Here is a 9942-nt window from a genome sequence, read left to right on the forward strand (position 1 = left end):
AGACCACAATAAAATGCTAAAAGACAAGAACATTTATCAGCTGCTGTTGATATCACAAAATGTTGCTAAAAATAACAGATCCTGTAAATGATTGGGCTAATAAAATAATTAACAGCAGAAGTTAGCAGGTCTGAAATCCAGAAACAGATACAGCGCGCCTTGCCCATCCCTGCTTCAGGCCCTAACCTGGACAACTCCATTCAAAAGCTTGAGAATAACATGATGTTTCAGTCATTATTAACATTATATATGCTACACAATGGCTTGTGAAAGTATTCAGACCTTTACACAATTTTCAACTTTCAAGACTTCCCTTTACACGACTTTCAAGATTTAATTTGTATGACACTTTTACTTTAGGAAGAAATCCCTTTAATGAATGCAATCTACGTATAATATTTGCAAACAAAAAACATTTTTAAAAGTACATAGACATTAAATAGGACATAAAAAGAGGTATAGTAATGACATGCGTATTATAACCTCCGTGGCCTCATTAGTGCCGAGCGATTAACGGACATTTTGGTGTTTTTACGTTTGTGCTCGTTTTTTCAGGGTGTAGTTTTTAAAAAGTACTCAACCCTGCCACCCAGCGTTTGAAATGAGTTCTGAATCTCGTCTGCCCGGTGATAGGCTGCGGTATTGCAGCTGGTGCCTGAAAAGCAATATTGCATACGTTTACATCGCAAAGCACGTTCACTGGACCAATAAAACCGTCTTTGAGTTATCAGTTACAGGTATGCAATTGAGTAGGGACACACACAGTTGTCAAAGTATCTTTAAAAAGTTATCAAAGTACCTCTGGGAAGCTATGCTCAGAAAAATAAATGGAACATATTCACAAACTGTACCTTTCTGTTTACCTTCAGTGGACGATATCTTACCCCCTCCAAATGCCATGTTGGTCCAATCGTTGTTCTCATTATTGTTATTTTCAGCTTAAGTCTATTTTTATAGTATTACTTTTAAATGTGTATCAATCAAACTTAAAAATGACTTGATTGTCAGTCATGTTGAATTCTGAAATAAACAACATGCAATACGGGGCAATCTTGGTGTGCTTAAAAAACCCTACAGCCCTAGGTGCTCCTCAAATTAGGCTCTCCATATATGCTCTAATGTAACTGTTGTTGTTATCCACAAAAAAGAGACAGGGTGCAAGAGATAAAGAGGGGAGTAAGCTGGCCCATCGCCTGGACATGGCTGCTATCTGAACCATTTTGTTGTCAGCTTAACCATCTCCAAACTAAATTCAAACCAGATGGACCAGCTTAAAACCAGGCTAGAGCCAAGCTGGAATTTTCACTAGGGAAGAGAGGGGAAAAGAGGAGATACAGCTGGGCCTACTTTCCACGTTCCCAGACCCAGCAGGGGCATGCAAGTGCCATCAGTCAGACAAATGATGCAGTCAGCAGAGTAGTGCTCCATGTTACATGCTCAAAAACATCAAAACAGGTTTGGAGAGGAATGATAACCAGGCATGGGTGCTTCTGCAGTGCTTCTGCAGTGCTGTCTCCCCCTCTCCACTCTTTCCCTTTCTGTGCTTAATCATTGAAGCCTTGCAATCTTGTAATTGGTTTTACTGTGTGTGTGTGTGTGTGTGTGTGTGTGTGTGTGTGTGTGTGTGTGTGTGTGTGTGTGTGTGACCTTTGCATATACATTAAAGGCGAGGCCTGTTTTTAGTGACCTTTGAAACTCTGGTCACCATTCTTCAGCTTCCTGTGAAACCTTGAGAGGTAAGTATACGGCAAGTAATTTTTCAGTGAAATAATCCTATAGATTTTCCAACTGACTGTTCTTATTTTTGTGCTAGCCTCATATTTAAGTAAAGTGCTGCAATCAATCATTAAAATTGATGAATAGTAATAAACAAAAATAGTAATAACATTTAATTAAAAGGGGGTTATTACAAACAAGAAAGCAAACAAAGTAAATTCTGAGGACGTTCTGTGTACTCGCCTTATACAGTGCGATATCTTTGTCAGACCACACTTGTGATATTGTGTGCAGTTCTAGGGACCATACTACCAGACTGAGGCACTGGAAAAGTTTCAAAGACGAGCAACCAAATTGATTTAGAAATTATAAAATTATAAGGAAAGACTTAAGATGTTTAATCTCTTCAAGCTGAGTAAAAGGAGAGTTAGGGGCAATTTAATTGATTGAGGCTTTTAAATTGATAAAAGGGATTAATAAAATGAACTGCAGGAGACTCTTGAGTTCTGTTTGCAGGAAGACTGCACAATTGGGACACTGCTGAGCTTTCCTCGGTAATGTTTCCTCAGTAATCTGAAAACATGGAGTCATAAATGGAAATTAGCAAAGGATAAATTCCATAAAGACAATAGGAAGTCACTAGTCACTAGGATTGTGCAATATTAAATTTTTGATACTGTTAAACCATCCCAAAATGTTTATCTTGGTATAAGGTATATAAAAATATAGCATTGAAGGGAGTTGGAAAGAGCCAGCAAATAAAAAATGCTGATATCCCCACAATCACCCTGTTTTCCCCCACTCTATTTACATTTCCTTTCCTGGCGTTGATTTGAGGTCTAGGTGCCGACAACCATTTGTCTGCACAACCATTTGCCCTAACCAGGAAACCAGGTGTCTCACAGTGAACATGCATAGCACATTCCATTAAGTTTGCTTGTAGACAACTGAGAATATCTCTGTAGCTTTTGTAGAAATTTTAGATTTCCAAACATTCATTTTCCAAAAAAGCAACGTATTAAGTAATAGACCACTTATCAGATAAAACTTTAGTGAGGCTGTCTGAGATTACCTGGAGAGCCAGAAGCAAGCGAGACAGGCAAAGTCTGCAGAAGAACTGTGGCAAGTTCTCCAGTATGTTTGAAACAACTTACCAGCTGATTTTCTTATGAAAATGCAGGACAGTGTACCTACGAGAATGAATGTTTTAAAGGCGAAGAGTGGCCACAATTCAATCCAATTCTTTTGTATAGCACTTTTCACAGAAGACCGTCAGAAAGACACTTTGCAGAGTAAAGAAATATTCATTTGATTTAGTTTTTAACTGTTTGTTGCTCTTCATAGGACATTTTTCAACTGTTAATTTAATTATGAGCCGAAACCTGCAGGCACACACAAATACACATACCAGTACACACATGAGGAAATGCTACAGTAAATTAGGATTCTCTCTCCCTGGTCATGGGGAGCTGCAGGTTTGGTGAATTGAACAGCCAGTTGGGTTAAATTGGATTTCATTGCTTTAATTGATCAGTTATTTGCAGAGTAGCAACAGAGGACCTGGCAGGTCCCTAGTGTGAACTGTTCTTGCTGTATACAACGAAGGTAGCCAATCAGGAACTCATGCCGGTACCTCTGCTGCTGTGGAACTGCCTCTAACTAAACAGCTTCGTTTGTGCTAACTGTTTCTTACCACGCCAATGCCCGCACATTTTCCAGTCATGACCCATGACAGGAGTGCACTAGTGACATTCCTCGCAAGCTTCACATTTTCTATTCTGTCAGACGAGCTGCATTCTTTCAGCAGTCTGCATGCGCAAGGTCCGTCTATAAAAGTGCCACAGCTGGTGCGATGGAGACGTAGTAGGGGGAGACTCAAAGCAGAGCCATGTTATTTGAGCTTCCCGCACTGATCAGGGCCAATTGGGATGAAGACGATGATGAGGCAAAGTGAAGAAATGAACAAGGTTACCGTAGTTCAAACTTGTCACCCTGTGAAACACAAAAAACTATTGGTCCTCGTTTCATTTTTACTCTTAGGAGCAGTGGGCAGCCGGGACCAACACTCAGGCCAGTGCCTTGGTCAAGAGCAATGGTAGAAGTACACCTGACATGCATGTCTTTCCATGTGGGAGGAAACCAGAGTACACAGAGGAACCCCGCGCAAACAGGGAGAATATGTGAACCTGTTTGTTTTCCACCAGTCAAATTAATTTGATCAGATAATTTATTTTTAAAATGTATACTCCGTGAGCACATTATTAGGTATTTATAGAATTTGATGCATTGTGTGTTCAGAGATGCTCTTCTGCATACCACTGTTGTAATGTGTGGTTATTTGTATTACTGAAACTTTCCTGTCAGCTTTGACCAGTCTGGCCGTTCTCCATGGACCTCTCTCATTAACAAGGCATTTTAGTGGCCACATGATTGGCTTATTAACTATTTGCATTAACAAGCTGGTGTACAGGTGTACCTAATAAAGTGCTCACTGTGAGTATACTCTTTTTGCATGGTAGTGATAATACTAATTTGACATCAAAATAGTCACAAGGTATACTTGATAAAAGAAAAGAAACACCAGACCACAAATGATACCGCAGACTGCCTTTAGAGCAGGGGAGATAAAGAGACACTTAATTATGGGGTGCCAAATGCAACATAAAATGCAATTATTTAACAAGCATGTCCCCCACCTTTAACCCAAATATTTCTCACATTTATTCCAAACATTTGCCCTATATGTCCTACATTATGTTTCATATGATAGGTCTAAACATTACATATGCTATCCGAAAACTATGTAAAATAAAGATTCAAATCTAAATGCAGGCATCATTCAAACACATCAAAGCAATCATTGTGGAGCGAACAATAATGCTCTACTGCTCTGCCAATGAGATGATCCTTATCTTGTTGCATGTCGTGTCGAGTCAACTTATCTCTTAAAGAGGGGGCAGATCAGACCGTGAATCAACCAGTTGTAGAACATGTAGGGCCTCACTTGTTGTAGGCTACTGAGACACACCCCTGGAGTATACAGCTCTCCTGACTGGACAGACCGGTTCAGGAATGTCTGTGTGAAAGGCTTCGTCAGTGTTTGTGAAAACTGAGCACGTGTTTATCATGCTCTCCTTTGGATAAGGAAAATCACATCCGATATGGCTGAGTTACTCACGCAGCCTGTCTCCATGTCAGTATAAGAGGAGTCACAGAACAGAGGAGAAGCGAGACGCAAAGTATTTCTGGGTGTGCTACGGACGGGAGCTACACAACTAGTCATGGGTAAGTACGATTATGACAATAATTATTATTAATATAATGAAAAGCAATGTCATTAATTTCATATTCCAATCTATGAAGTTTAAAGTGGTGTTTACAAAGGGGCTAAATGAAAAAAAAAAGATTTTTTGTGAGAAGATTTATTTTGTTCCTCTACACCTGTGGTGTAGAGGAACAAATTTAAATTAATGGAAGTAAATGTCGGAAGTCAATATCTTGTGCCAAACCTTCACTGTCACGCCCCCTCTCTTTCTTCATCAAAGGACTCATCCATCCTTTTTGGTATACTACCATGCGATAGCCTACCGTCTGTCAAAAAATGTTGCTCCCTCAATTTGAACATGGTGAAAGTGAACGCTACGGAATATATTCAATATTCAATACTAGTGAATACTTTGTTGCCTATGTGTTACACTATTTTCTTGCTGTGCATCACAGTGCCATATGGAGGATGGTGGGGTGGGGGTTGAACAATTCTAAGGGCCCTGATAGGGGAATAAATAAAATATTAGAACATAGGATCAATAGTTTACCCCACAAGAGAGCAGCAAGCCACAGGCACAGTTACAGTAGTTAAATGGGTACATGTTCTGGAGTTCTGGGATTGAGTGGCCTGGGGCGGTAGGCACCAATGCGGGGGTGCCCAGATTCTCTGATGGCACCCCCAGCTACAGGAGGGGACCCAAATTACGAGGCCACTGAAACTAAAACTCCCACTGACCGTCCTGTGGGGTCTGTAGAGACTTGTGCACCAGCGGCCATGCGGAATGAAAGCTTGACTGCTGCTACATACTTGTCATTGCTGAAATAGTTCTTGTCACGGTCAGAGACCATTGTTTTACATTACCTTTCAGTGTTTCAATTACTCCTACAGTATAACTGACTTGCCACTTCACTGGTATATCCATCATTTTATTATAGGAAACAAAAAATAAAGACTAGAGTGATAAAGAAAAACAATGACATCTTCAACAAGAGTTTTGCCATGAATAAATAAGCTTAACTTTTCAGCAGGGAGTGGGAAATTCCAGATATATATATATAGCCTACTGGCAATTATAGAAAATAGATATAAGGGCACACCTTCCCTGCAGAAGGCAAGCTGGGTGCACTGCCCAGCTCCTGACTCTGATGCTCTGCTTCTGCCTGTCTGTGTCTTTCGATGTGCGTGTGAATGAATGTTCACGTGTATGTACATATTCGCGTCTGTGTGTGCATGTATGTGTGGTATGCGTGTCCTTAGCAGGCAGGAACGTGCTCATTGTGTACGCCCACCAGAGCCCCGGCTCCTTTAACGCTGCCGCGCGCCACGTGGCGGTGGAGGCCCTGCAGCGGCAGGGCAGCCATGTGGTGGTCTCTGACCTGTACGCCATGGACTTCAGAGCCTCTGCCACCGTGCAGGACATCACTGGTACTGTTCACGCAACACACACACAAACATGCCGCACACACACACACATATGCGCACGCACACACGTACATACGTACATGCCGCACACACGCCGCACACACATGCACACAGACATATGCGCACACGCACACAGACACACACAAATGCGTGCATACGCACACATACATACACACACGTGCACACGTGTATACACACGTGTACACATGTACATACATGCCGCACACACACATACACACGCATGTGCGCGCACATACACACACACACAAACACAAGCTGTCTCTTTGTGTCTGAGCTGCCATTGTGTTTCTGCTCCCAGATGAGCCAAGGAACCCAGAGCACTTCTGCTATGGTGACGAAACCATGTGGGCGTGGCAGGAGGGGCGGCTGAGTGATGACATCAAGGAGGAGCAACGCAAAGTGGAGGAGGCCGAACTCATCATCTTCCAGGTCAGAGGTCATGTGCTGAATTTATCAGACCACTGTTGACTATGGCTGTTGGCATACCAGTATTTTGCTAATCGACACTAAAGCCGATTAGCAAAGATCACTTAGCAGTCCATTGTTGAAGTGCTGCTGTACCCTGATGTAAAATCCAGCTATGTCAGCTTGACCAGCATGACAATTGAGATGGACAAGCTGGCCTTGTGCTGGTCCAGCTGAGCTGGGTATGAGCTGGTCAACCAGCTGGTAGCTTATCCGAGTTGGTAGCTGGTCAATCTGCTACCAACTGTTTCAAAACATAGCGTAAGCTGGTCAAACCATGTTTGATCTAGTTAACCAGCTAAACCATGTCAAGCTTGGAGCTGGTCAGAACTGTTCAACCATCTATCAGCTGTCTCAAAGCCTAGCTTAAGCTGATTTTCTCAGCAGCCAATACTGTCTGTGCGCCACACTTGTACCTTCTCTCACATGTGTGCATGTGTCTGTGCGTCAATCTTCTGTCCAGTTTCCCATGTATTGGTTCAGTGTGCCCGCTATCCTGAAGGGCTGGATCGACAGAGTGCTGGCTCAAGGCTTTGCCTTTTCTATGGAGAAGATGTACAACAACGGTGTATTCAAGGTTGGCATCTCTGACACTGTGTGTGTGTGTGTGTGTGTGTGTGTGTGTGGAAGGAGTGAGTAAAAGCGCAGCCTACTGGTCCACTTACCAAGATATTAAATGAAATAGACCATCAAGAATTAACATATGGCAATAATTATATACACAATATACTGTATATAGCATATACAGCGGGCTAATAAAAATTGAGAAAAAAGGCTGCATATAATAAACAACATGAATAATGATCTAAATGTTATGTTCTAACATACATGAAAACAAAATATTTATTTATTCAATGTTTTTTATTTAGTAATCACATTTTTTCAGAAAACCACAGGTAAGAAAATTATTGGCAACCCCTAACAATTATTGTAAATAAAATAAAACAAAGTGAAATTGGCAATTACATTTGACTAAATATATAGTGGCTTTAGCAAGTACTCAGGCCCCTTTTTGCACACTTTATTGTGTTGTAAATTTAGTTTTAAATTGATACCATTGCCAGAGAATTGATACCATTGCCAGAGAATTACACTCAATAACCAATAATGACAAGGTGAAAAAACGTTTTTACAACTTTTAGCAAATTTATTTTAAAAAACTGAAATCTCTGATTTTTGTAATTTGGGTGATGGTTCCAAAAAATTACATCAATGGTTAATAAAGCACACTGCTTTACACATATTGGAGAATGTCAATAACTGGATTCCTTTTTAGTTTACAGCATTGTTGTGGATATTTATCAAGGGTGGCAATAATTATGGAGCCCACTGTACATAATAAATTACCAGTCTGCACTCTCCTGAATTTTAACCTAGTCTGTCAAATCAATGGGATTGGCCAAGCAAAATTGATTGGCCATTGCAAATAGGGTTTTAAACAGGGCATTGTAGAGAAAAGGTGGAGAAAAGGTTGTGTGTGTTTGTTGGTATGATTTAACAAATGACTCTTTCTCTAGGATAAGAAAGCGATGCTATCATTCACAACAGGAGCACCAGAGTCAATGTTCCTTCCAGACGGAATCAATGGAGACATGAATGTCACACTGTGGCCCTTACAGGTGAGGAGGGAATGTGTGCATGTCACTGAGATTTCTGCATTCCCCAGCTACATTACAATCATTACATGAGATTCATTTAACAGATAATCGTATATGCTGTGACTTAGAATGAGTGAAGTACATTCACCTGCTTTATATGAACAGTTGTCTCCTTAAGATCTTAAACCCCAATTAATCCATTATCTTCAAATTCTTAGACGTCAGCGAGTTATCATTCCATGGTATACATTTTTTTGCATTAAAAAAATATATAGCTGAGATTGTTGGTCTTTAAATTGAAAGTCAGGGTTCCTGGCATCCTGGAAAATCTGGAATTTTCTGATGCAGTTTCCCAGTCAAGGAAACATTGTCTAAATGCCCTAAAAACTAATTTGTTGACCTAGAACATATTTTTAGTGTAATGTTACAGTCCATAACCCCAGGTACCCTGTTCTGCAATTGCAATCTACCCCTACCCACCCATCAGTGACTGTCCTCCTCATTCCCTCTTTTCTTTCTCACACCCCCCCTCCCTTTCTGTAGAATGGTGTGCTGCATTTCTGCGGGTTCCAGGTCCTGGCCCCTCAGATTTTTTGGGCACCCACTTTCTGCCTCCCCCAAGTACGAGATGCCATGCTGGAGGGGTGGTGGGCGAGGCTGCAGGGGCTGTGGGAGGAGGCGCCTCTCACTTTTGTCCCCTCCGAGTATTTCGACCTGAGTTTCACCGGGGGGTACCGACTCTGGCCTCACCTGAAGGAGGAACGAGGAGGGGACGCTTACGGCCTCACCACGGGACACCATCTGGGGAAACCCCTCCCCCCGGACAACCAGATAAAGGCTGTGAGCCTGAAGGACCAGGCCAGAGCCATACCCCCGGAGGACCATGCACATTCTAAGAACGGACAGTAGTATGGTTCTCATGGCAACACAGCGTTGTTGTGATGTACAATTATATTCTTAGGTTGCAACTGTTGTCTTCTGTAAATCAATTGAATTGTAATGTACATCGTACTGTAGTCACACCATTCATTATATATATACTTTTGTTTATATTATATTATATTTTATTATGTCATATCATATCATATCATATCATGTTATATGATATTATATCATTACATGTTTTTGTTTAGCAGGTGCTTTGGTCCAGGCAGAACCACTAGCTAAGTGTGTGTGTGTTCTTATGGGACAAAAGATCAGAAAGAGAATTACCAATGCCATTAAATCAAATCTGTCGGAACATGTACTGTAAATTGGGCATCACAGATGCATCACAGTGCATCGGGGTGGTTATAAAGGCTGAATGAGCTATATGTACAGACAAAGGTTTGAATGCTTGGGCTTTGTTTGAAATAATCACCTGTGCCCCAAAATTATATTGTCATTTTTTATTTAAATGAGGAATTGAGAATGCTGCCATGTGAATGTGAGTGCACAATATGTTTGTGCTTG

The 9942-nt window shown here is 41.2% G+C and overlaps 1 protein-coding gene across 2 annotated transcripts; it reads left to right on the plus strand.

Moving 5' to 3' along the window:
* Positions 1-3965: 3965 nt before the first annotated feature.
* Positions 3966-9866, plus strand: nqo1 (NAD(P)H dehydrogenase, quinone 1). Of its 2 annotated transcripts, none has more exons than XM_061244663.1 (6): positions 3966-5001; positions 6245-6409; positions 6726-6856; positions 7356-7469; positions 8410-8511; positions 9034-9866. In XM_061244663.1, exons 1-6 carry the CDS (start codon positions 4998-5000, stop codon positions 9397-9399), a joined length of 882 nt encoding a protein of 293 aa, XP_061100647.1. In that variant the 5' UTR covers positions 3966-4997; the 3' UTR covers positions 9400-9866. The 2 variants fall into 2 exon arrangements, with proteins under 2 accessions (XP_061100647.1, XP_061100645.1); XM_061244661.1 differs by having other exon boundaries at positions 3968-5001; positions 6242-6409.
* Positions 9867-9942: the final 76 nt, after the last annotated feature.

This window comes from Conger conger, chromosome 6 (assembly GCF_963514075.1).
Source record: "Conger conger chromosome 6, fConCon1.1, whole genome shotgun sequence".
In the NCBI taxonomy this organism is placed as follows: domain Eukaryota; kingdom Metazoa; phylum Chordata; class Actinopteri; order Anguilliformes; family Congridae; genus Conger; species Conger conger.

Excerpts from the sequence above, each read along its gene's own strand:
- nqo1 (XM_061244661.1), top strand. Across the intron at positions 6,857-7,355 it reads CCGAACTCATCATCTTCCAG|TTTCCCATGTATTGGTTCAG; the intron begins GTCAGAGGTCAT and ends TCTTCTGTCCAG. Across the intron at positions 8,512-9,033 it reads TCACACTGTGGCCCTTACAG|AATGGTGTGCTGCATTTCTG; the intron begins GTGAGGAGGGAA and ends CCCTTTCTGTAG.